Source organism: Stigmatopora argus, chromosome 12 (assembly GCF_051989625.1).
Source record: "Stigmatopora argus isolate UIUO_Sarg chromosome 12, RoL_Sarg_1.0, whole genome shotgun sequence".
NCBI classification, from domain to species: domain Eukaryota; kingdom Metazoa; phylum Chordata; class Actinopteri; order Syngnathiformes; family Syngnathidae; genus Stigmatopora; species Stigmatopora argus.
The window spans coordinates 14,818,156-14,844,530 of NC_135398.1; the positions used below are offsets into that span (position 1 = coordinate 14,818,156).

The 26,375-nt window shown below is 39.3% G+C and overlaps 1 protein-coding gene across 4 annotated transcripts in view; it reads right to left on the reverse strand.

Annotated features, from left to right (window-relative positions):
• Window positions 1-1,229: 1,229 nt before the first annotated feature.
• carmil3 (capping protein regulator and myosin 1 linker 3) overlaps window positions 1,230-26,375 on the reverse strand; it is a 74,682-nt gene continuing 49,536 nt past the window's right edge. For 2 of the 4 annotated variants that reach the window (XM_077615867.1, XM_077615870.1), the window contains 22 exons: window positions 22,487-22,568; window positions 22,208-22,304; window positions 22,063-22,117; window positions 21,235-21,407; window positions 20,291-20,359; window positions 19,512-19,605; window positions 17,119-17,217; window positions 16,912-17,031; window positions 15,517-15,630; window positions 14,938-15,113; window positions 14,773-14,866; window positions 13,745-13,870; window positions 12,517-12,583; window positions 12,122-12,309; window positions 10,560-10,639; window positions 9,197-9,316; window positions 8,196-8,364; window positions 5,753-6,095; window positions 4,866-4,972; window positions 4,574-4,790; window positions 4,179-4,235; window positions 1,230-1,814 (listed from right to left, as the gene is read on the reverse strand). In XM_077615867.1, coding sequence (XP_077471993.1) covers window positions 1,774-1,814; window positions 4,179-4,235; window positions 4,574-4,790; window positions 4,866-4,972; window positions 5,753-6,095; window positions 8,196-8,364; window positions 9,197-9,316; window positions 10,560-10,639; window positions 12,122-12,309; window positions 12,517-12,583; window positions 13,745-13,870; window positions 14,773-14,866; window positions 14,938-15,113; window positions 15,517-15,630; window positions 16,912-17,031; window positions 17,119-17,217; window positions 19,512-19,605; window positions 20,291-20,359; window positions 21,235-21,407; window positions 22,063-22,117; window positions 22,208-22,304; window positions 22,487-22,568 — 2,688 coding nt within the window. In that variant the 3' untranslated portion in view covers window positions 1,230-1,773. The remainder of the gene's footprint in view (window positions 1,815-4,178; window positions 4,236-4,573; window positions 4,791-4,865; window positions 4,973-5,752; window positions 6,096-8,195; window positions 8,365-9,196; window positions 9,317-10,559; window positions 10,640-12,121; window positions 12,310-12,516; window positions 12,584-13,744; window positions 13,871-14,772; window positions 14,867-14,937; window positions 15,114-15,516; window positions 15,631-16,911; window positions 17,032-17,118; window positions 17,218-19,511; window positions 19,606-20,290; window positions 20,360-21,234; window positions 21,408-22,062; window positions 22,118-22,207; window positions 22,305-22,486; window positions 22,569-26,375) is intronic. The other 2 variants (XM_077615868.1, XM_077615869.1) reach the window with 2 other exon arrangements.

Here is a 26,375-nt window from a genome sequence, read left to right on the forward strand (position 1 = left end):
GCCTAAAAAAATATCTGAATCACAGACTGATGTTAATTATGTTTCGTCTATGAATAATTATTAAATAATTCCAAATTGTCTGTCAGCTTCCTTTCATTGCTTTTCCCCTGGTTGCGCTGTTTTCATATTTAAGCATCTAACCTATCACATTTCAGCTATTATTTGTTGCCATGGTCAGAAATCTGCCTTAAGGCCTTCACAATCAGCTCTGCAGGCTCTGCTGCATAAAACAAGCGTTGATAAAGCTGTTGCTTTAACCAATCAGATTTCGAGTTAGCGACACCACAATGCCTTCTCGCAGGCGTAGGGATAGGTCATTGCCTTCTAGCAGCCATAGGGATACGTCATCGCTTTCACCAACTATGATTGCCTAGTGATAGCGTGGACTAGCCAGAGCTACCAAACTATCTGGAGCGAGCTGCACAAGCAAATATATTGATTTAATAGCGGTTTTGTCAACCCGCAATGGCTAATGGAGAAGAAATTGATTTGTTTACAAATTTACTGTTAAAGCCATTTTCAAGACGGACTTTTCAAGAAAAGCTGGACATCATTAGGAAAGGTCGGACAACTACGAAGCAAGCAAGCCTGTCACAACCGGGAAGGAACATTTTCAGCACTAAATCGAATAAAAACGTTTGCCAGAAATATGACAGGACAGGCTCGACTTTCAGCCTTAGCTTCGATGGCGATAGAAAAGGAGGAAAGGAAGGAGGATGGATTTTGGTGAGTAAAATATGGCTATATTCCTAAATAATATTTCAATTTTATGAGGTTATTATTGATCCTTTCTTTTATGTGTCGCAGCTGTAGCTGCAGTAGAGGTTTTATAGCCATAAAATAGTTTTTGAGGGTTGGATTGATTCAGACAGCTGAAGGCGTCGTTAGGAAATTCACGGACCGCCGCTGCGAGAAAGTGATGACTCATCGGGATGTTCATGCATAATCTTTTTTTGTTTTTCAAGAGCAAGAACCACCTAGACTCTACTGCTCTCTGCTGTTCTGAAAGCAACAGTCATGTGAATTCATATTTAAAAAACGTTCAGTCTTAATTATGTTTCAAAAACTGTTAGAATCATAGACTAAATGGTGAGATGCATAGACAACAATAGTTAACGTTCTTAGGGTCAGGACAAAAACTAAAAGACATGACACCTGGAGAGGGCTTTCTTTGTGTGAAGTTATTTGTTATTTATTTATTCTGATTAACAGAACCATCTTTATAAAAACAAACAAACATTCCTTCTATTCAAATGAAATTAAAACAAACTGAATTTAATACCTTCAAACAGATGGGATTTTAATTGCATTAAACATATTTCTCAATCGCTTGCAAACATCAACACATTCTCATCACAAAAAAAAGAAAAACATGATTGTTCATCAGAAGATTTAGTGCATATTCATAGTAAAATTGTATATAGCCATTTAAATAAATATAGTAAAAACTTGGTTTTAAGCAGATTGTCAGTATAGAACAGTCAGGGGACAAGAAGACAAGATATTTGAAATATTTTATATTCAGTGCATTAAAATAAGTTGCAGCAAATATGGAAGAGATGCTGAAGAATACTGACTAAGATTCATTGTTAGCTGCTTTTAAAATGCCCTTTATCATTGGCAACTCTTTGAACTAAAAACATACAATACATGCATGCTAAGCAACAAATCATTTCTTATATTAAAACACTCCTATGCACAATTTAAAAACTTCAGTTCTTCGGTTTTCATGTCTTGATTTCCATGCAAGAAACCCCAAATTGACGTGTAACATCACAAAGCATCTTTGTTGCCAAGGTGGGGACTTTTATGACCTGAAAAAAGCAAATACATTGTGAGTGGAAACTAATTGTTGAGTTTTAATTTTAGAATAACTGTATGACCTAAACAGAATTGTAAAATGCTTTAGCAGGACATCAGTACTAAGTAGTGGTCCTTCTATGAAGTAGTAGTTAAATTGCAAAACAGTTGTGGCAATAAATATAGTCACAGATTGACTATGAGGAAAAGCCTCAAACGTAAGAGACAGGATGCCAGAAAAAAAGCACTCTTGAAAATCTGATCTAAGTGACTGAATTTGGAACAGATAAATGAATTGCACTTTTTAAAATGTTCAATATTTCAAATTGCCGAGATTCAGACAGTTCACATTTTTTTGTGAAATCGTGTTTTTTTTCTGCCTTAATTAGTATTGTTCGTGAAATGATTCCTTTCAGCAATAGAAATAGTTAATTTTAAAGCAATGTTGTTTGGTATTGATTTAGTCTTGATGTTTTTCTTTTGTAACTTGTCCTGTCAATGACTCGTTAACCGATGTCTGCGTATTTACTAGGTCTCCTTTGTCTGTTCATTTCTTACTGCGTCCTTGTCAATGTCACATCAGAGTTAGGTGTGTGTCCCACTTATGTTTGATTGTACGGCTTTTGGTTAATTTTTGTAATTTTGGATTTCCTGCTTTTATTGGCACTTTGCTTTTGGTCTTTTTAATTAAAAAACTCTTTGATTGTCCCCTTGTCCTGGCCCCCTATGTCCATCCCACTGTTTTCACATCCGCACCACTTGACAATATAGAAGCCACTTTAAGGTTCTTTTTTTAATTTCTTAATATTTTGGGACAAAGTGCCAAACAAGAAACTTTCACTTCAAATTCAGTTTCTTGCGCAAACACATGGAGCACACACTCCCATATAGGAAATGTTACTTGACAAACTATCACTTGGGATGTTTTTCATGTTCTTTTATAACAGCTCCACGATGTCATCCTTCGTGACATGTCGACTTTTATCATTCTCCAATTGATGCTAATTGAGTTCCCTGCAGCCTTTGCATTAGTACTCCCAGATTACTGACAGAGATCCTTGATGAATCTATTGCTAGGGCCTTTTCATCTCCCTTGGCGGATAGCTCAGCATATAATAGGATGGCAAATCATCAAACCATGCCTGCCAATTACTGCAGCAATGCTACATGCTATTCAAGCAGAAATTATAAAAGTTTTGTGCCCCAAGAGTAATTAAACTGTCAACTGTGTGAACATTTATTCAGTCAGAGTCAAGCCAGCTGCCAGATGTAAATGCAAAATTGCAACTTTTCTCTCATGCTCAAGCATGTGTGAAGAGCATCATTTACACAGCAAAAAAAAGCTTGATATGATAAGCCAATGCATTTTTTTGATAAACCATGTTTAGAAGAAATTTGGAACATAGACTTTTTCCATCGTGTATTTACCAATAGTGCCCACTTTTGAGTATCAAAATATCAGTTATCGGCCAACTTTAAGTACTAATAATCGGTATTAGGCCTGAAAAAACAACATAAATTAATAACTATTCTGCAATATAGGTCAATCCACATAAAAAATTGTATTGTTTTCCAGGTATGTGCGGCGCGTACAGAGAAGTTGCTTTGCCTGTAAGCACTATTTTTAAAGGGAACTACACAGTCACCTCTAGAGCCAGCTATTGTTGTTGATGATTTTTTTTTTTAACCAAATCTTGCAATGGAGGAGGGGCTTTGAGTTGGAATATTTTGTATTTTGATAAAATGTAGGATTCAAAATATTGAAAACGAGATAAATAAATAAAAATAAAGGATATACGTATAGCTATATAAATCAAGCTTGCATTCTTGGGTATGGTCATTGGTTAAATTAAATCCATGGTTAAATTACCAGTGTTAAATCCCATTTCAGACTATCTAAAATGTTATATTTGGGCATTACAGTATTCCTTCGAATATCGCGGTTCATGATCACATGACCTTCAGGTCACATTTTTGCGGAGGAAACGAATTACATACTACATACAGGTGTTTCCTGCAGGGTAGTCCAAAGATCTGTTTCTATATTTGGGGAAATACGTTTTTATTTCATGGAGCGCGTGGGATGTCAAAACCTCTCCAGATCATTGTGATTGCCCCAGTCCATGCCTGAGGGGGGAAATGAAATGGCACATGGGTAGGTAACCCTGGGCATATGGACCTTTGAGACACTGTCAACATGCTTTTTAGATATGAGAGCAAATAAATATTTCTTTTGTCAATCACAAATGTTGTGATTTATTACATGCCTCTATCTGTTCAACGCATTAACATGCTGTGTAAATGACAAAACATGCAGAATTACATTGGCAGATCAGCCAGGGAATGTGCAGTAAATTTAGGTACTGGACAAATGATACCTGTGTCAAATGAGCTGGACTTTCTTGTGCCATGTGATGGTGCTTGAAATCCTTTACCTGACAGGTGTAACAATTTCAATTACTTACTTATAAATTCATGCAGTGTAAAAAGAAAATAAAAATGTCCCAATTAGATTGGCTTTGGGAATTTTAATGCTGCGCTAATACTACTATTTCTCTGGTTTCAGGGAAAACCTATATTGCAGTAGATGCAAGAAATTGACCCAAAATAAAACACAAATATACGTTAGAGGACATTTTCCTAAGGTTACACTTAAGAAATTATTGCAAATTTAAACAAAGTAAACCACCATCATTAACAGAAACAGAAAACTATCACCTGCAGTGTAAGTTAACTTTTTTTAAAGTGCTCTACAGTTAAACATCTTTTATACCTTCACTTTTAACACTGTCTGCAGTTGAATCCATTTCAGCCTTGGCAGTGACTGATGGGCTTTTCCATTCTTTACTGGAGACTTCATCATGACTGACAGACTTGGCAAGAGGTGCACTGTTCTGGGCATCAATTACTTCTTGACTGATGGGTGAGATTTTGGGAGATATCTTGGGGGGTTCCAGAGGAGATTTGTCCCTTGTGAGGTCAAGAGTAGGCTGAATATTGGATAAAGTATTGAGTTGGGTGATGTTTTAAAAAGTAGGAATGTATTTTAGTGGTAAAACACGCACCTTAACAGGAATAAGAGGGCGCTGCCCCTCTGGTCCTCTCGGCCTTTTTTTTTCTTCACGCTTTTTTTCATTGTCCTCTTCTTCTGTTTCTAACCTCCCGGCCTCCGCTGCAAACCAAAACATTTCACACAATCAAATTAATACATTTATTTTATGAGCTTAACCTCCCAGGATGCTGGAGCCGATCCCAGCCAACACCAGGCGGGGTACACACTGTATTGGTTGCTAGCCAATTGCAAGGCACAGGGAGATTTACACCCAAGCATGCACACACTCATACTCTAATTTTAAGTTCTCAATCACTCTTCAATTCATGTTTTGGGGATGTGGGGGAAACTGGAATGCCTACATAAGCACGAGGAGAACGTTTAAACTCCACGCAGCAAGAGGTAAGCCACAAGGGATTAAAAGTTTGATCACATAAATCCAAGGAAGACATGCTTACCGCCCTCCACCATCAATCGTCACACAATATATATTTTAAATATGAATGACATTTTTTTAATTATACACAACTAAGGGTATATGTATGCAGCTGGGAATCCCCAAAATATACTCTATTTGGAAATATTTTGCTGACTCAAGAATTAATTCATATTGTATTCAGACAAAAGAAAAACACTTACATTTTATGTAGTCGCTAAATGATTCTTATATATATACACGTATATATACATATATAATGTATATATTATATATATAAATATACATATATATATAGATATGTGTATATATATATATATATATATATATATATATATATATATATATATATATATATATATATATATATATATATATATATATATATATATATATATATATATATATATATATATATACAAGCAATTTCAGCAATTTCATGAAACAGCAGTTACTGTACCTACCTAAACTTTCCTGCAGGTGTCGCTGCCTCATTGCAGAAAGACTGGGCTTGATGTTCTGTGGTGGCGGCTCAGGCTTCATACTTTTGTTGCTACACTGACCATCATCATCCAGGTCTATCTGCAGGCCAGACAGATGTACAATCCTCTCTTGCCTACCCATCTCCACCAACCTCTCGATATGCTTCTTCGAGGATGTCTCATGGTCATTAATGGAATTGTCAGAGATGCCAGATGATGTGTTAGCATCTTCATCAATCGCTTTGGTGTCATAAGTGCTGTCGGCTTCTGATTCCTCAATATCTGCAGCAATGCAGCTGTATACCATACTGACCAGGTCTGTGGACTAATAAAGTGTAAAAAGAAGAAAGTAGACATGAGACAACTTGAAGTGGGAAAGAACACACCCACACACACACAACAGATTTTTTCCCCCAACGACTTTTAATATATGGTTGTACATTTCAATCTCTCTCTTTATTTTTTATTTTTTTAACTAGGATGATAAACCAGTTAAACCAGATATGAACTTATGAGGCTCCTCAATCAATATACCCAATCCTCCTGGAATCCTGAATTACATTGATTGTTGAGCTGTACAAGTGTGATTGCAAGGCTTGGAATTGGTTGCCCTGAGGTTTTATGTTATTTTCATTTTTAAACACACAACAGGCTCAGCTCATGCTCTACAGCAGAACTAAAGAAAAAGCAATATTTAAATTAGCAAGTAGCAGCATGACTTTTGATGTTGCGCATAGCTGTGTATCAGACATCATTGCAGCAAGGTTGACTTGAAACTCCCTATAAACGTCACATCCAGGGAGAAGGTTTATATTTCCAGGCACAAGCTGGAGTTGGATCTTGCATTTTTTCTCTCTCTACTAACGCAATGTCACAAAGTGTCCGGTTTTTGACGTTGTTTTAGTGTCAATACACAGCAATATCAATGACTGAAAATCGTCCTGTTCCCTCACGGGTCGCCACAGCCAAACAGTTGATCTGCAATACAGTGGTACCTCGAGATACGAGCTTAATTTGTTCCGGGACTGAGCTCGTATGTCGATATTCTCGTGACTCAAACAAACGTTTCCCATTAAAAATAACTAAAAACAAATTAATTATTTCCAACCCTCTGAAAAAACACCAAAAACAGGATATCGGATTGGAAAAAAATGTTTTATTTGTTCTAATTTGCCATCTATTAAAAAAGTATCAAATAACTAGTGGTTTAATAGTATACTAAAATGTGTTTAATATAACTAAAATTAGATGGATTTCGCGGAGGGTGGAGAGAGAGGGACAGAGAAGGGGGGGCAAGCAGGGCAGACTTTTTGCACCGGTGAATCGTAATATAACATAAACAAATTTAAATGAACTTGGATTACGATGTAGACACACTCAAAAATAATCTAACCTTACACTAAAGTTAATTTTAATTTAGTTTTACATTTTTATACCTTTCTTCTCCTGGCCGGGTTGGCTCTGTTTGCCCCGCCTCCATCCTGAGTTTCAGATGCAACCTATCAATGGTAGTTTGCTTTTGCCCTTCTAAATATTCCGAAAATTACGCACACAAATGTCCTCACAATAGGATAACGCACGACCACTTGTCAACGAGTAGTATATATAACTCGTATTAGCGATCGCCTCGCCATTCGCAATGACTAACGGGAAAAAAAACACTGAAAAAATGCAACGCTCCGCCCAGTGCTCGCAGAGACATTACAAAGAGGGAGTTGCGACCACAGAGACATTACACGAAGGAGTTGCGGGGAGAGAGACAGTGGCCATGATGTTCTTATGAGCAGCATCTTGCGTCCGTTGTCTGCTCGTATATCAAAATTTGTCTCAAATCTCAAGATAAATATTTGCCCAAAATTTTACCCGTATCTCGAATTTCTCGTATGTCAGGCCACTCGTATGTCGAGCTACCACTGTATAAGGTCTTTTGAATTATTGTCTTTTACGTGTGAGCAGTTAGTGGTGCAAAACGATTAGGGATCTTTGGCTGTGAGAACTGTTTCATTAACATATAGAAAATCTATGGGAAGTATCCAAAATGGACAGTGAAAGTAAAATGTTAACTTATGTACATCAGTACTTTAGCATTTTGCCAAGTCAACCATTCACCCTTACACTCCTACCTAGTGGCAATGTAAAGTGTCCAATCAGCCTATCATGGATGTTATTGGAATGTGGGAAGAAACCAGAGTCCCCAAAGAAAACCAACACTGGCCCAAGGAGAACATGCAAACTCCACACAGGTGGACTGACCTGGATCCGTACCTAGGACCCCAGAACTGTGAGGCCAACGTGCTAACCAGTCATTCCCCGGGCCGCCGTTGTCAAAATTGACAAATTAAATGTAAACTCAGGGGTTGGTAACCTGGGTAAGAATTTCATCATAATTGTGAAAATTAGTCATTTGTCTTTACTAAAACTGTACCTGTCTCTGCATGAGGCAGGATGGACTGGTTGGCCTCAAGCCTTGCACAGAAACAACGTGGTTAGGGTGAGACGAGGGTATGGTCCCGTTTCCTCCATGCATAGAATTATTTGCATTTCCAGCATCCTTTGGGTGGTGAATCATTGAGTAGACATTCTCTGAAGTGCCACTAAAACAGACAGGAAGAGAAGTCCATCTCAATTAAGCAAGGATAAAATTGCGAGTAGCAGGCGAGCAAGGATGGAAGGAAAGCATGTCTTAAAATGCAAAGTAGATTAGTTTTTTTTCCCACATGGCAGAATTAATCAATGCATCGTAGGCGACCGTTTTTATTAGTCTTCTGTGAGATACACTTTCAGTGACTGTGGAGAAAACACTGCTTTTGGACTACATAACATTTCAATTTCAGTTAAAATACTCTAGAACCATTGAGACACTGATACTACCGACTCTATATTTGTTTCAAGTTTTTTTTATATAGCATTCATCTACAGCAGAGGTCTCTAAACCGCTCCTCAAGGGCCGGTGTGGCGTCCTGGTTTTTATTCCAACCGATACAGCACAGATAACCCAGGGCTCGGCAACCCAAAATGTTGAAAGAGCCAAATTGGGAAAAATAATATCTGTAGCCGCAAAAAATTAAAAGTGTTATAGGAGCCTTATGATGAAGACAATACAAGCTGTATGTATTATATTACTCTCAGTCATTCATCTTCCGTACCATACATCCTCGTTTTGTGGGTTGCTGGAGCTTATCCCAGCTGACTTCAGGCAGAAGGCAGAATATATCCTAGACTGGTCGCCAGTCAGCCGTAGGGTACACAGAAAGAAGGACGACAATTCACACTCACAGTCATACCGCCACCAGCAGGAATCAAGCCTGCGCCTGAACGCACTGCTAGGGGGTTAATTCTCTACCATTAAAATAAGCAAAATATATGGTAACATGCATTATCAGCACTGGAATGAACTAAGTGAAATCAATCGAGCCTTAGACTTACTCTAAATCCTGGCTTGATATGGTGGAGTTGCGGCTCTTGCGGAAACCAGAGAAAATTGATAACATGCTACGCCTCTTTTTCCTTCTCAGTGACTGGGCCTGATCAATGGATGACAACTGACTGAAGGGAAGAAAAAATAGTAACACGGGTCAGAATGTAATAGCTAATTAAAAGTTAAGACACAAAGATATTGTCCATCAAGTAGCAATCACATAACATAAATGTGCAGCATCATTAAACCACAAATCGGTTGCTCCGTTGTAAATGTTGGCATAAAAGATTGGGAAAGTAATGGAGTGAACTTCTTTGTTACTGTACAGGTGTTATCAGCACAAAGAATGACTGTTGCTTGGCCGCTTTAAGGACTTTTCAGACAGGATGCGCTTTCCTCGGTGGTCACCATGAAGTAACACAGGACGTCCTGATGTAACCAAAAGTTGAATGCACTAGCTTTGCGATCTGGCAGGAGTTAGGACGGATGCTGTTCTTTCTAATTGCTCTATCGTTGTCACCCATCTAAAATTACTTAGCTTGCAAATCTCTTAATAGAATCAATATCTTACGGGATCGCAATGCCACTCTAATGTCAAGCATTTTTCAGATCAAAGGTCACAGCAAACAGCCTTAATTTTTTGGGAGACATTAAGCTTTGAGCAACCAGTTTTAATCCATTTGAATTCAGTTGGTTTATCAGCTTTGGGAAAGGAAAGAACCACATTCATACTGATATACAGTAATACCTCGCCATTTCGGGCTTCAACTTTCATGGCTTCACTACATCGCAGATTTTTTTCTGGGGAATTTCAAAAAATATATATATATTTTTTAAGTTCATAAAAATGTGAGAATCCAAAACTCGCAAGCGGAAGCAACTCCCGTCTTCTGGTTGCTACTAGAACTCAGCACCAAAGAATTTTTTAAAATAAAAGTGAAAATCCACGCTGAAACTGGTAACTAGAAGCCACTCTTCCGACTAGGACTCACCACTGAAGAAAAAAAAAATAGGAGTGACCCTATTTCGCAGTTTTACGATTATCGCGACCATGTCTGGTCCACATTAACCGCGATAATCGAGGTATTACTGTAGTTCTGGGGTACTTCGTGTCTGATTCAGATTTTTCATTGGCACATTGCTTCACTGAAGTTAGTTTTAATTCTTTTTATCTTCTTCTGGAAAAGTGTATAGTAGTTGCCGATCTCAAAATCACCAAATCAATCAATTAGACATTCGGGCATCCAAAGGTTTGTTGGATAATGCTCTCTTAACAATGGTCTCTAGGACATACGTTTAGCCGTTTAGTTTGTAAAAGGTCAATTGATTCCAAAAGCTATTGGACGGGTTGGATGTAAAAAATGCTTCTACCTATCAGGTAGAACTCTTTTGCTGTAGAAGTCTGGCAATCCATCCTCCAGTGTATTGACTCCACCATTCTCAAAGTAGTGCTATAAGCAAAAGAAAGAGAAACAATATATTCAATTACCCATCAACAGTGTCAACTAAAACAGCTGAAAAGATGCTTAAAAATGATTATTTAATGCAATAATCATGGGCCTTTATTTTCTTGTGGTGGAAACTTGGGAGGAATACCCATAGAAAACCCACGTTAACACAGGGAGAACATACACATTTTGCAGAACAAGGCACCAATCCATATTGCACTATCCACTCTTCCACTGTGCTGCCAGTTTTATACATGATGCGATACTCAGAAATAGCAAGGGGGCACTAAATGTTCCAAGCTGATCAGCAGGGAAATCATCATTTTGAACAGCGTTTTTATGTGAAAATGATGGCTACCGGTCCCGAATGAGTAAGGCAGCACCCTCTTTGTCATGAAGGCTGATGAGGGCCGCCCTAAATATGTCTCAGTTGAGGCAAATCGCATTAAAGTTTTTGTGTGTTAGAATGCACGGGACATCTGCAAAATTGATCAATGAAATTTCCCGAATACAGGATGAATAAAGTTATCCAATCCAATCCAATCCAAACTGCAATGCCTAATGATCTCTAAAGCACACGACAGCTGTGGATGATATTGGAATAAGTTTGATGTCACAATAACTTACTGTGAAGATCTTCAAACAAAAACTGATATTCTTGACCACAAACACTCTCCTTCTTGGTTATAATTCTCATTCTCAATAATCTTTCGCACGAGTTCAAATTAAAATGGCTGAACAGATGGAATATTTATGTCACTAAATGGTCACAACTGGGTCCGGAAGCTGGAATTGCAATTGAATAATCTCACTACCCAGAGTTAGTTGCGACATCAAAAAAGTATTTTTGATCAAATGAGTGTAACTAGAAGTAACATTTATCTCATCACAAGTCTCATATCCAAAGTCCCATTTAGGGATTCGTAGTAAAGGATACTGTATGGAGCTAGATCACCCAGTATCTCCTCCCATCTCATCTCATTTTCTGAACCGCTTTATCCTCATTAGGGTCACGGGGGTGCTGGAGACTATCCCAGCTGTTTCCGGGCCAGAGAGGGGGACACCCTGAATCGGTGGCCAGCCGATCACAAGCATGCACACTCACACCCATACTTATGGGCAATTTAGAGTGTCCAATCAGCCTACCATGCACGTTTTTGGAATGTGGGAGGAAACCAGAGTACCTGGAGGAAACCCACGCAGGCATGCAAAATCCACACAGGTGGACCGACCTGGACTTAAACCCAGGACCCGAGTGCTGTGAGGCCGACACGCTAACCACTCGCGCTACCGGGCCGCCCTCACCCAGTATCGTAAACATTAAAATTATTTTCGTGAAAATCCATTTAGCATCATTCAAAATCCACAAGGTAAATCGAAGATGAAGGTAAATTCATAAATTTTAGGGTGTTAAGTTCAACGCAAATCTGTTTCGAATACAAAAGAGGTCAAAGTCGTCTGATCAGTCATTGAGGCCAAACTCACATATTCTGGGGGAAGGTGAACGGCTCTATGTCTCCGTGGAGGACGAGGCCGTACGTGGGTCACATGGCGCAAGGGTAAGCCATTGGTTGGAAGGGTGGACAGGGACTCCCATGATGCTGAGTGGGAAAGTTGAGTAGAGGGTGGAGGAGCAGAAGGTGCAGGAGAGGAACTAGGGTCGTCTCCAAGACCTATAAAAAGGGAAAAGTTATATAAAACTGTTTGGTTTCAAGCTATCAATATACATTTATTCTCCACGTTGATATTCATTTCGAATTAGTTTTCGTTGTTTCTGTTTTAGTTGTTTTTATTCAATTAAGAGATTCCATTTGTTAATGACTAATTTAACTGAATACTTCAAAGAGAATCCAAAGAAAGCGATTGGGTAAAAAACTTACATGGTCTGGTGGAGACAGGGCGTATTCTTCTGGTTCTGGAGCTGCACTTCTTTATAGCCATTGTGTCCTTGACGCAAAGAGTTCAATTATATATCTTCAGTGCATTTCCCGATAGTTACTATATATATATATATATATATATATATATATATATATATATATATATATATATATATATATATATATATATATATATATATATATATATATATATATATATATATATATATATATATATACCCTTAATAGCTCATTACCCAGGACAACCACAATTACCGGTAATACTGCTTATATTACAGTATTATATAGTATGTGGTTTTGAACTGAAAGTCAGCTGGGATAGGCTCCAGCACCCACACAACTTTTGGAAAGATCGTGGTTCAGAATTTTTTTATAACTGGTAACCATGCCCATGTTGCAGTCTTTTTGGACATGTTCAAAACGAGCCCATATTTGTTAAACAAAAGTGTCCTAAAACAAAATACTAGTATTTGTTCCGTCATAGTGTTTTCGATTGAATATAAGTTCGTAAGTGATTTGAAAATCATTATTTTCTTTTTACATTTGACATTTTACACAACTCAAATGGAATGGGCATTTACAGATCAGACCAAAGTAAACGAAGAAGTAAAATGTAACCTGCTAGGGTCAAATACACACAGTAGTATAAAAATATTCATAAAATAGTTATTTGGAAGTTTGTACACTACAAAAGGGTGCCAGTTTCAACTGGCCACACATACAATTTACAATCTTTATTGAACATACCATGCAGGAAACCTATATTCATATAGAGAATCTCAATTCAATCCAATAATCTTGAAGAAAGGCACTATAAGGCGCACCTTAAATCTTAAAATGTGTTCTATAAAGCGCACCGGCTTATAACATGCAGTCGTAGTGGTGGTGGTGGTAGTGGTAGTAGTAGGAGTAGGGGATTGTGTTATATCTACTAGATGGAGCTGTGGTAAAGGGAATTTCATACAATTATATATATGTGTGTGTGTGTGTGTATATATATATGTATATATATATATGTATATATATGTATATATATATATACATATATATATATATATATATATATATATATATAGAGAGAGAGAGAGAGAGAGAGAGAGAGAGAGAAAATGTAAGTCTTTTTTTTTCGCCTAATATTGCACAAAATACGGTAAATCTTAGAATTCCCACATAATTTGTGTTTACAATCAATTCATGTTGCACTTACTATTTCCAGGTTCACGCCTACGTCTTCATCGGGGAATCCCAGAGATTCCATTGTTTGGGATTGTCTGATCGTGTGTCTTCCTGTTCCTACATCATCCCAGCGCATTGCATGAGTCACCTGCCGCAGCTGATCCAACAAATTCAAACAAACTCATTAAATGTAGCAATACACTCTTTGTTGCAGCTCGTACAACAGCATGCTACAAAAAAGGGTAAAGATTGTTGTTGACCATTGGTTAAACTGTCTTGTGTTGGATCATTTGGAACAATGACCATGACCTAGTGAGGCCGTTGAGGGCTCGTTTCCCCACTCCTGCTCTACTTACTAACTCTGCCTTCTTGCCTTATTTAATAGGTAAGTTTTATCCACCCATAATCTTCATGTTGAACTTTGGTATATACATATTATTCTTATATTAAAATACTTAAATGTGATGACAAATTTATAAATACGCTGAGCGGTCAAAAGTGAGGTGCAAATTTTCATGTTGACTTAGACACCGTGCCTCCGACTCCGAGGAATAAAAATAATTAACCAGCATCATGAGGGATTCACGCCGTAGATACGGCCGTGAAGCTGGCAGGACGGGAGGATGTCAACACACTGCGTGGTGCCACTCGGAAGGGGACCATGACAACATTGACAGATGACGGAGCTATTGCATTTGGCAATCGTCTTGACAGTGTCAAGACAACAACAACAGCAATATTTCATTCAGTTTTGAGTAATAACAGGAAGGTTACGAATTCATATCATAGTTGAGTCCTAATTTATACACTATACATAACGCCGAACCGAAGTTGAATTTTTTTTAAAAAATAGAAATAGAAAGTTAAACTGCAATTTTTTGATTTTGGAAAAAAAGTTGTGAAGTTATTTCAGTTTTGTAGGGGACATTGCAAACTTCAAGCTGGAGTGATTCCCCTATAAGCTGCATTCTTAACTGCCATGATTATTAAACCATAACATAGTGATCAACCATTACTTAACAGAGCTCTTAAAGGAAAACATGCAGAAAGGCTTATTACCAGTACCAGTGTTTTATGGGTTGTGTAGAGTTCTTGAAGAATCTGATCCACAATAGAGTTGGTTAAGTATGACACTACTGACAACTTCACTTCCCTGAAAAAGAAATAAAGGTTGAATTTCTGCTATTGAATCTGATTTTTGTAAAATCCTGACCCTTCCCTTACTGTAGGGCTCTGTTAATATCCTCGGATGCTCTTTCCATGAGGGCATTGCGAATGGTTGAGCGGGGGATTGAAACCTGCTCTGATATGCATGATAGAGGTGGACTGACTCTCTCGGAAGCTGCGCAGGACATGGGACACAATTCCCGGCACAGAGACACCATTGCATCGACAACAACCTGTGAACCAAGAATGCACTAAGTTATGAAATGAGATCATTTTTATAAATATTTGTCATTTTTGTTTATTCACCTTACAACTGAGATGTGCATATGTACATCCAAAACAGCTGTTGTATTTGTTAACAAATTAACTTCAAAGACACAACGGGTGTGGAACAATTACCTTTGAAGGAAATTCTACATAATTGAGTTTCAGTGCATTGAAATATAAAGAGAAAATTCTCGGAATACATAACGGAGTGTAAAATAGAATAATTAGGAAACCCAGAGGGACAAAAAAGAAAGTACAATTTTCTTTAGAGTTGAACACAGAAATACATGTTCATGGGTCGTGTTAAATGTATCTAGATATAAATGGCATGTGGTCATTTATGTTTCTGATAGCTACTACTTAACCCACCTGCAGCTCTTTGTCAGCAGCCCGTGCTAGCTCCCCAGCCAGAGTATCTAGTCGTTGTCTAACTGGGCCATCCATGGACAACACATGAGCCAGTTCACAGAGGGAAGGATATAGCTAAAAGGTCAGGTCAAAAAAGAGAATCACAAGGACAGAGCAAGAATAAGTAAATTCATTTACAATCAGATCAGAGAACAGAGAACTAGGGCGGGGATGCACATTTGTGGCATTGGATAGAGTTCAAAGTGTATTACTTATGAGATAAAGTTCAGCACGGAGCATCATGGATGCCTACAACACATGCTCACAGCTATTGTATAGCTGAACAGAGAATTGAAATTTTTACTTTTGCGTCAAGTCTGTCTGGTCACACTAGCTGTTGAATTTATCCAAATTGGGTGGTCCTTCCTTGCCAGACGATTTCAGCTTAAGATGTCTGTTAAGATCTGGGTTATGTTTCAATTTTTATTACCTGCCCTTGTTTGGTTCCCTCTCTTTTTCCTTCATTGTCTTGTTCATTAATTTCAGCTGCCTGCTCCATGTGTGTCTCTCGAATCATCCTCTTGTCTCGCAGCAGAAATTGCATATTGTCTTATACCTTTATGTATATTTGATCCACCATTTACTTTCATTCTTTGTCATGTTAGTTAAAATGGCATGTTTGTGTCCCTGTCTTGATCTGACCTGTTTCCCCTGCATAATATTTTTTATTGCTCATGACTTTGATTAGCTGTTTTGTTCCTTGTTTTAACCTCTACACATGAAATAGCATTCAGGTTGTGAATCTCTGTGTTCCCAGATACGAAAACAATCCAAGTTACGAAACGTCAATTGAAGTCAAACCTCCCTTGAAAAGTAAATACACTTCCTGTATCCAGTATTTATTTATTTATCTTCTTGTATGAATTGCTTTCTCAATAATGCAAGTTTTTTTTCTGAGTGAGTGTAAAAACCTAAACCAGCAGAATCTAGACAGCAGGCAGGGGACCCCCTAATTGGTTGCCAGCTAATCACAGGCACAATGAGACAAAGAACCATTGACGCTCAGACATACCCACAGGCAAGATAGAGTAATTGAACAGCCAAATGAATATGAATATGTTGGGAATTGGGATAAATTTGTTCGCAGTTGATTGCAGCAAAGTTGCAGCACACTGGGTCGCGCTGTACCTCGATGCTCAGGCTCTATACGCGGTGCAGTACTGGCTGATTGACGGCATTTGCTGCTGGCATTTTATAACCACCTTGTGCTCCTGATTTGCAATAGAATTCCAATACATTGTTCCAGGTTTTAAGGTTTTCTAGCGTAGTGCAATGCGCTTCACAAAAGTTTATGACAGTAGGACTTCAATAGGCTTGGGACAAGTGATTTCATATCGAATGTTTTTCTCCACTTACAGCTCTGGAGTTTCGGGCTTCCTTAAGGATCTTGCGGGCAGTTTGTACCTCCTCTGCTTCCTCACAGCCGTTCAGTACACCAACCTGCTGTTGCACCCTCACGCACAAACGATCCATTACCTATAAACATATCACACCATCACAACCATGATTCAGAAACTGTTACCTTCTAGAGCCGTGTACAGACATCCAGACCAAGTAACAAACCTGTTCGGCTGTACTAGTGACGAGGCCCTGGTGAAGTCTGAGAGTTTGCTTTTGGGAGAAACGCTGTGTCTGGTTGTTTCTTATCAGGGCACGTTGGATCTGTCATAAAGCATACATAGGCACAGAGGAGATGAAGTGGTATTTACAGAACCTATCTTGGATAGAAAAATAAGAAGAATGAAAATTTTAAATCTACAGATATATACATACTACACTATATAAAATTACATGTGGATATAGGCTGTGTGCCTGTACATTGTGGTTCATCCCAAGGGGGCTCCCTCATTCGGCTGGGCGACTTCAATGCTCACGGGGGCTTTGACAGTGAGACCTGGAGGGTCAAAGCCATAGTTTGATGATTAAATTTGTAGTCGTTTCATCGAAATTGCAGCCAAATGTATTGGACACGGGCGAAGAGAACGCCTGACAGTCTCAGAAAGAGTTTCAACTCGCATCTGCAGCAGATCTTTTCCCATGTCAAGGTTTAGGAAGAGGACATTGAGAACAAGCGGACCAGGTTCCCTGCTTCTATTGCAGACCTGTGACCGTAAGGTCCATCTCATGGCAATAATACCAGCATCTGCTGCTGAGCTGAACACCAGCGGCAAGGGACGCCATCAAAATGAAGAAGGAGTTCTATCGTGTCTTTTTGGCCGGCAGGAATATCGAGACAGTCAATGGGCACCAGCTAGCTAAGCGTCTCAAGGCTCTGCCGATCTTTGGGGCAAACAGGGTTGAGGGTGTGGGACGAGTTTGGTGAGGCCATGGAGAATGAGTTCCGAAAATGATGTTGAAGGGGTAGATGTCAGTGTGTCAGCGCTCAAACCATATGCAGCACACTGAATTCAATTGTTCTGCAAAGCTGTCGGTCCAGGAAAATCCTTCTTCTAAAAAACGATGCAAAAGGAAGCCTGCAAAAGTTTTGCTGAAGACAAATAGACCAAGGATAAAGATTATTGTAACCATGTCCTGTGCGTGCAGACATGTACTGTGGTATACTGAAGCCGAGCATGAACTCTTCCCTCCATAAAATTGGCTGTGGAGCAATATTCCAACATGATAATGACCCCAAACACACCTCTAAGACAATCACTGCCTTTCCAAAGATTCTCTGGGTAAATGTGATGGACTGACCAGGCATGTCCACAGACCTAAACTCTGTTTAGCATCTGTGGGGGCATCCTCAAACAGAAGGTGGGGAGAGCAAAGGTCTCAAATATCCAACAGCTCCGAGATATCATCACAGAAGGGTGTAAGAGGATTCCAGTGGCGTCCAGTGAATCTTTGGTGAACTACATGCCTAAGAGTGTTAAGGTGGTGCAGGAAAATAATGGTGGCCACGCAAAATACTGACATTTTGGGCCCTATTTCGAGCTTTTCACTTGGGATGTACTCCCTTTTGTTAGCACCATTTCACACACCCATTGTTCTGTTTTGACTTATTTTGAAGATACAATACATTTCATTTATCTAAGCTCTACAGTGACAACTTTACATTAATGTCCCATGAAAAGATATAATAAAAAATCCAGAAATTAGACGGGTGAACTCACTCTTATGAGATACCGTACATGTACATAAACATACATACACAGTGATAGCGCTCTCCAGTCACGAATGCTTCTACACATGAAATATTCAGGTTATGAAAAATTTTGATGGCAAACCTTTTGTTCCAAGATATGAAAAACAATCCAAGTTACGAAATAAAACATCCCCAGACACATAAATATACTTCCTATATTTAAAAAAAAAAAATCCTGCTGGAGTTGCTTTTCCATTGACCATCTCCCAATAGTTCACTGGCCTTCCATTGGCTAGAAGGAGAGTAAGCATCTACGTGATGCCAGATTTGAAATTGGATGTTCGAGCGGCTGATCGGTGTACAGTAATATCTTGTGATACGAGCTTAATGCGTTCCGAAACCACTTCTGAACCATTTAATTGGGACAAGTAAATAGAGTTTACACTGTATTGATAAAGGAACTTTTGTATCTCAAACACGTTTGAAGAATAAATACTGTGTTGAGGAGTTATTCCAAGATTTATTTTTCTTCGATAATCTTGTTCTAAATTCCATCATTTAAGTTTTAACCTGAAGTATCCAACTTTTATGAGCGTATATAAGCGTGTAAAAGACAATTAAAATCACTTCATCTTCTTCATTAGACATACTGTATTCCCTATATAATTCATAAAGTTTATTGACAGAAATTATTGAGAAAATTTTGTGAGGTCTCCATTGTCATACCAATGGAAACTGATGTTAATTGTAAAAACGAAAGCAGATTGAAGTCATTAATCAGAAATGGCTTTCTTCGAGTCCAAAAGGCAATGTGATTATTCACTCTTTGTATGTCTCTGCTTTGCATATTCTGAGCGTTTTTTCTTACCCTGGTCAGAGCTTGGTCAGTCTTCTCTGGAGAACTGCGATATGCCTGTGTAGCATCATTGAGGGGAAGGGGCATGTACTGCAGTGTAAAATTGCTAAAAAAAATAGAGAGGGATGAGATTAAAACTGAATTGACAGTCATTGGCCGGCATTGCTTAACCACGATAACAATTGCATGGTTCTGTTTAGAAGAACCACTTTCCTTTAACTAAATCAATCATAATGCCGGCATATGAAACACATTTTTTTTCTCAAGACTTGGCCAGAATACATTGTTACCTTGATTAAAATTTGTAAATTACAAATTATATTCCACCGACATTAATTAGCCTAATACATGAACTGGAGTACTTATCCGACTACAACTTCAGACGCGCAACTTCTCATAATAAAAGACAATGTAGTTACTTTAGTTAACTTTTTACTTAATTTGCATGGTTTGGGAGCGTGGTAAAATGTTCGAGTGATTAGTACATACATGCATGCAAGCCTTTTAAAGAGTGATAGCCTCTGTACAACATTTAATTTAGACAGTAATTATCTAATCATCTTGTAGGTTTACTTTTTTAGTAAACACAGAAAATCTTTGTACAAAAAATTAATACGAAACATCTTTGTCACATCACTTGAATGATGTATGTAAATGTGTGTGTGTAAACAAAACTATTGTCTTTGAGGCATAAAATGAACTGCTGATCTTTTAAATCTGTGACTCATTGGCTTTATGTATGCATCCTGCATTTGCAATATTGTTGGCGTGTGTTATTGAGTTCATCTTACTGCTCCAGTGCCCTTGCCACATCTTGGAAGCCTGTCGCCGTCGTGTTGTTGCGATCCCAGGTAACACTTCTGAAAAGGATCATATCAACATGAATAAAGAAAGAAAGAAATATGAGAATTATATACAGGGTACACCACATTAGTGGTAATTCTTCATTGCATTAAAAAATATCAACATAGCAATACACATGCCATTTCTTTGCTTCTTCTATATTTCAATGAGCTCTTATCCCATCATAATGTATGCATAAACAACTGTCATGCAACTAATGAGCTTCTGCTGTGGTATCTACCTCCCACACTCCCACTTTCCCCAAATATATTTTTTAAAAAACTATAATTTTCAACAGATAAGCTGTCTACCTACTATCATACCTAGTATTCCCATGAATTATAATCAAGAAAAAGCACACCTGGCTCTGCATTCTCTCTTATTTAGAAAGAAATTAATCTAAGCGGCAAAACAACGAATGCTAAATTATTCGCAGTACCTGACAAGGGAGCCATGCCAACTGGTTCATAAACAGGTGAGTGAATGAGTGAATTTGAAGCTTTTCAAATGCCTTGGGACTGATGGTTCAGGTAAAAGTGCCATATAATTTTTGCTCTACCTTTCTCTCTCTGTTTCTCAGTATGCCTGGGAATCTAAGCTCCTGTTGCAAGTTGTACACTTTTTGTAATGGGGCTCCTTAAACTTTCCTACTTAGCATATAGTAATAATAATTTGCAAAGAAATATCTGGATTTAATGGTTGTTTTTCTCCTTGTGCTCTGCGATTGGCTGGCCACCAATTCAGGGTGTACACCGCGTCTGGCCCAAAGTCAGCTGGGATAGGCTCCAGCACCCCCCGCAACCCTAACGAGGAAAAAGCAGTTCAGAAAATGAGATATCTGTATTTGACACATGTATTTATTTTACTCCCAGAATAAAATGTGGGCTCTTACCTGAGTGTTGTATTAATTTGCAAGGCTTTGCTAAGCATCTTGGCCCCAGAATCATCCAGGCTGTTCCCACTCAGGTCCACCTTCCGAAGGCACGTGTTAGAGCCCAGAGCATTAACAAACATGGTTCCACGCTGGCGGAGTCTCGAGTCAGCTAAAGAGAGGGATCGTAGGCCCTAGAGGAAAATGCCAAAAATAAGTTGAAATCAAAAAGAGAATTGAGAGAAATAAGAAACTAATACTACCAACCATCAATTCTAAACCGTAATACCGTTTTTCAAACGAAGACTGTATATTGTGTACAATTGAATGAAAGAATTTGGATTAAACATTTATTCCATAGGCTACACAGTAGTAATATGGCATTTGAGTAACATTAAATCAGTTATGGCAGAAATGTATGTGAAATATATATTTTGCTTTTTAAAGATGCATATGAGATTGGAGGCATATTTGTGTGTGCTCAAGATCGCTACAATAAATATTTAAACAACATATTTTTCTCACAAGTTATGAGGCATAAAACAGGCAGCCAGGAATGGGAGGTAGGAAGCTATCCAAATGAAATTAGATTAAACAAATCATCTGTTATTCACACAGACAATGTAGTGATCTTGCCTTATTGCATTTTGTATCCATGTAACAGGGGTTTGTGTTTTGTGATCGAGATGTGGACACAACTAAACAAACTGGTATAAATTCAGCTTTTTGGCTTTTTAAATGCCTGATTTAAAAATCTCCCCGCCTGAATGTGCACAAGCTAGTGTGGATGCATATCTTCTTAGTGACGTCACATCAGATTTGTCTGTTATGTTAAATAATTAAACTCACACACTCTTCCTCCTGCACCAAATGAACCAATTTCTGTAGAATTTCATCCAGCACTCTGAGGAGGTAGGGAAAAAATGGGAGTAAAAGATACATCTTTGCAATAATCTTCACCGTCTGTATTACTCATGTCTGAGGATGTCTATACCTGCCCTTAATGTTGAAATTCTTCCCCAGCATCAGGTGTTTTAGGGAAGGGTGTCTTGTGAATGCTGGGATGACAGCCAGTAAGTCAGAGTCCAATCCTACAACAACAGTTACATTTTTAATATAATCTTTTGGAGAAAGAAGATGGCACCTATTAATGATATTTTGGAGAAAAATGTAACACTTGGATATGTGCAAATATTTTGAAAACAGCCAATTAAGAGTCCAATAAATCAGGTAACAAGGAAAAATTTAATTTGTGCTTTGGCAAGTGTCTTACCATTATCTGCGATATCTAAAGTCCCAACACAGCATACTCTTGGGAAAAGCTCCTGAATAACACCAGCGCCTGCAGTCCTTAACTGTCATAGCGAGAGACATGGAACATAATAGAATAGATACATTAACCTCTTAAGACCCAGGCTCTTGATTGATTTTTTGTTTCTATTTGCTATTTGGGCTTATTGAAATCTGATAAGTATAAAAAGTAAGCATTATCTTTAGACACGATGTAGTAGTTTCAGAGAAAAATGATATCCGCATACGTGGATACTCACTCTCAATTCCCATAAAACACAATAAAGTCACCTTCGTGTAATTGAAAGCAAACTCATTTATTTATTTATGTATTAATTACATTTATTAAAATCATATAAAACACATTTTTCAACATGTTGTGAACATCAGAGTTCAAAGACAAACAGTGGTCATATTACACAGTCATAACTACAGTAGCTCAACTTCAAACAGCTGCAGGAAAACATCACATACCTGCAACTACATTTTGTATTAAAAACTAGAAATGCCCTTTTCTTTAGGAACTAGTAAACACTTAAGTGTGAAAGGCTGCGTAACCGTTGCCATCAGCCATCATTCACAAGAATAACTTGCAGTTCACACAACGCAATCAGGTTCTTCCACTCCAGCCTGCTGCTCTACAACGTGCGGCATTATTCAGACTGATCGTCTGTGGTAGATGTGGTTTTGCCCACTTGCGGACTGAGACATAGGGGTACTGTGGCCTGTGGCCGTTTTTTCCCTTGTTTTGAATCGTCTTCTTCCTGGGAAAACTCTGAAAGTTGTGAATCGTCTTTTTGACTGCGATGCTGCGCCAGGAGGGTCTTCCAGACTTCCATATGGAACTCCATGAACTATATGATGCTCTTCATTGGTGCGCCACATATTTTAAGGTGTTTGCGGTAGAGTAGCCAGCTGTTGGCAAATGCCAGATTAGTGAAGTGCGTTAACATCCGCATTGTCCACTTCTTGGTACGAGCCCTCATGCCATAATAACTGATCATTCTATCAGTCAGATCAACTCCAACCATCTTGAGGTTGTACTCAAGGATGATGCTTGGCCGTGTGACAGAGACACATTGTTTCAATCTATTGTCCCAGCGCTGGCAGGTGTCTTCAGATTGTGTACCATGAACAACACACATCATTAATACTACTGGTTTGTTGTCAGACCACTTCACAACACAGAAATCTGAGAAAAAAATACCCATGAAATATGACTAGGTGTTTTACCTTGAGGATGTTTGGGTTTGGAGTGACCACCCGAAAGTTTGCTCTGCTTCTCTGCCATCTTGAATTTTTCTTGTAGAGTATTTTATGTTTCTGAATCCACCAAATGGCAGTGTAAGTGTTCAGGTAAGTGGTAAAAAGCCCCCAGTTAAGCAGAATTAACTATTGTGGTACTATCACTGAAAACAGGATGTCCACGCCAGGTCCTAAGAGGTACCACTCAAAACATAGATGCATATACTCTAGTGCAGTAGCGTCCCCTGGGGAGCCTTCTCTGCTGGCCAACACACTATCAGGAGAACATTAAGTCGAGTTAACACATTCTAACAGTCTATTATCATCATTTAATCTTATTAATTTGTCCTCGAGTGGTGCGCTCTCAACAGCTTGGCATTCAACGTCTCCAAAATCAGAACACTCATCCCGGACTTCTGACCGAACTAGGCTGCTCTGTCGCCCCTCTATATTATCAGTGAATGTGTGGAGTAAGTGGAGACTTTCCAATTCCTAGGAGTCACATACCAGATGATCTCACTTGGGCGACAAACACCACAGCACTCGTGAAGAAGGCAAAGCAGAGGCCACATTTCCTGAGGGCACTCAGGAAGGAGCAACTGAACACCAACCTGCTGGTGACCTTCTACTGGTCTGCCATTGAGAGCATGCTGACCTATGCTGTGTCAGCGTGGCACTCAAGCTAGACAGAAGCTGATAGGAAAACACTGCAGCACTGGATCAACAGAGCCCGAAAGATCATCAACTGCCCTATACCTACCCTGTCCAGCGTCTACGAATCCCGGTGCGTTAGAAGGGCAGAGAGCATTATAAAAGACAATACACATCCCAGCTTCCACCACATCAACCGGCTGCCCTCTGGAAGGTGCTAAAGAGCCATAAGAGCCAAGATAAACAGACTCAAGGACGGTTTCGCGCCAAGAGCTGTGACCATACTTAACTCAAGTTCCGCAGGACGTAATCAGGACATATCGATTACTATTTAGTCATAATAATTTACAATCCATCATCCCATCCTGCCTGAAATCTGCCACCATTATCCCTGTCCCTAAAAAGCCAACCATTGACAGCCTGAATGATTATAGGCCTGTTGCACTTACGCCTGTGATCATGAAGTGCTTTGAAAAGTTGGTCGCCCTCCAAATCAGGGATACAATCCCTCCCTCAGTTGACCCTCACCAGTTTGCTTATAGAGCAAATAGGTCCACTGAGGACGCCATCGCCGTAGCTCTACACACAGCACTGAGCCACCTTGAGCACCATGGGAACTACGTGAGCATGCTTTTCATTGACTATAGCTCAGCCTTCAACACTATAATACCGGACATTCTGGCTGACCAACTCTCCCACCTCGGACTTCCTCTGCTGGATACTTCTTAACCAACCGTCCACAAACTGTTAGACTTGGTCCCCACCTCTCTTCCTCCATTACACTGACCACTGGCTCCCCTCAAGGCTGTGTGCACTACTGTGGTCGAACTGATCTAAGGAGGGGATGAGTCTGCCTACAGAGATGAGGTCAACAAACTGTCTTTGTAGTGTTTGGTGAACAATCTCACACTGAACACCACGGAAACTAAAGAAATAATCCTGGACTTTTGCAAACGCAGCACAGATCTGGCCCCACTCCTCATAAGTGGAGTATGCGTAGACAGGATCCAGTTCTTGAAATTCCTGGGGGTCCACATCACGGACAAGCTCTCCTGCTCTACCAACACCACGGCAGTGGTGAAGAAGGCCCAGAAACGACTCCATTTCCTGAGGGTACTCAGGAGGAACAACTTGGACACTAAGCTTCTGGTAACCTTCTATAGAGCCACTGTGGAGAGCATCCTGGCATACTGCATTACAGTGTGGTACGCTGGAATCACGGCAGCAAACAAAAACGCCATGCAGAGAGCGATCAACACTGCCCAGAAGATCATCGGCTGTTCTCTGCCCTCACTGGAAGACATTGCCAGCCCTCGCTACCTCAGCAGAGCCGGGAACATTGTCAGGGACCCATACCACCCTGGTCACAACCTGTTCCAGCTGCTGTTCTCTGGCAGACGCTACAGGTCTCACAAAGCACGGACAAATAGACTTAAGGACAGTTTTTTCCCCACAGCCATCAGGACTCTGAATTTGCGGTAGCACGACACACAATCCCTTCTGTGCAATAACTTCGGGGTCAGGTAACATGAAAGACGTTGGGCGGTGATCCGCCTCCTGCTGGCTGATTGAAGGTAAGTGAGGAGATAAGTGAGGAGGTAAGTGATCCAAGATGGTGGCGCGCACGGATGCAGCTGGCTCTTTGCTCTCCGGTTTGGTGTTTTGTTTCCTCAGTCTTGTTGTTTTTTGCTAACATCTGCGAAGCAAACTTTTTTTACAATCGCCAGGATTTGGTTGCTCTCGGGAGAAGATGCGATATATCCATCAAAGCAGATTGCCAACAAACCTGCAATGTCCCCGAGGACATCTCGAGACCACCGGGATCTCCGTGGACAGTAATAATATCTTAGATTAGGCAATATTTTAGTATTTACCTTAACAGAATGTGACTTATATTTTGATATAATATATTTATATATTAATTTTTTGCTGGGAAAGCGCACTTTGTGGAGTAGCAACACCAATTTCGTCATACG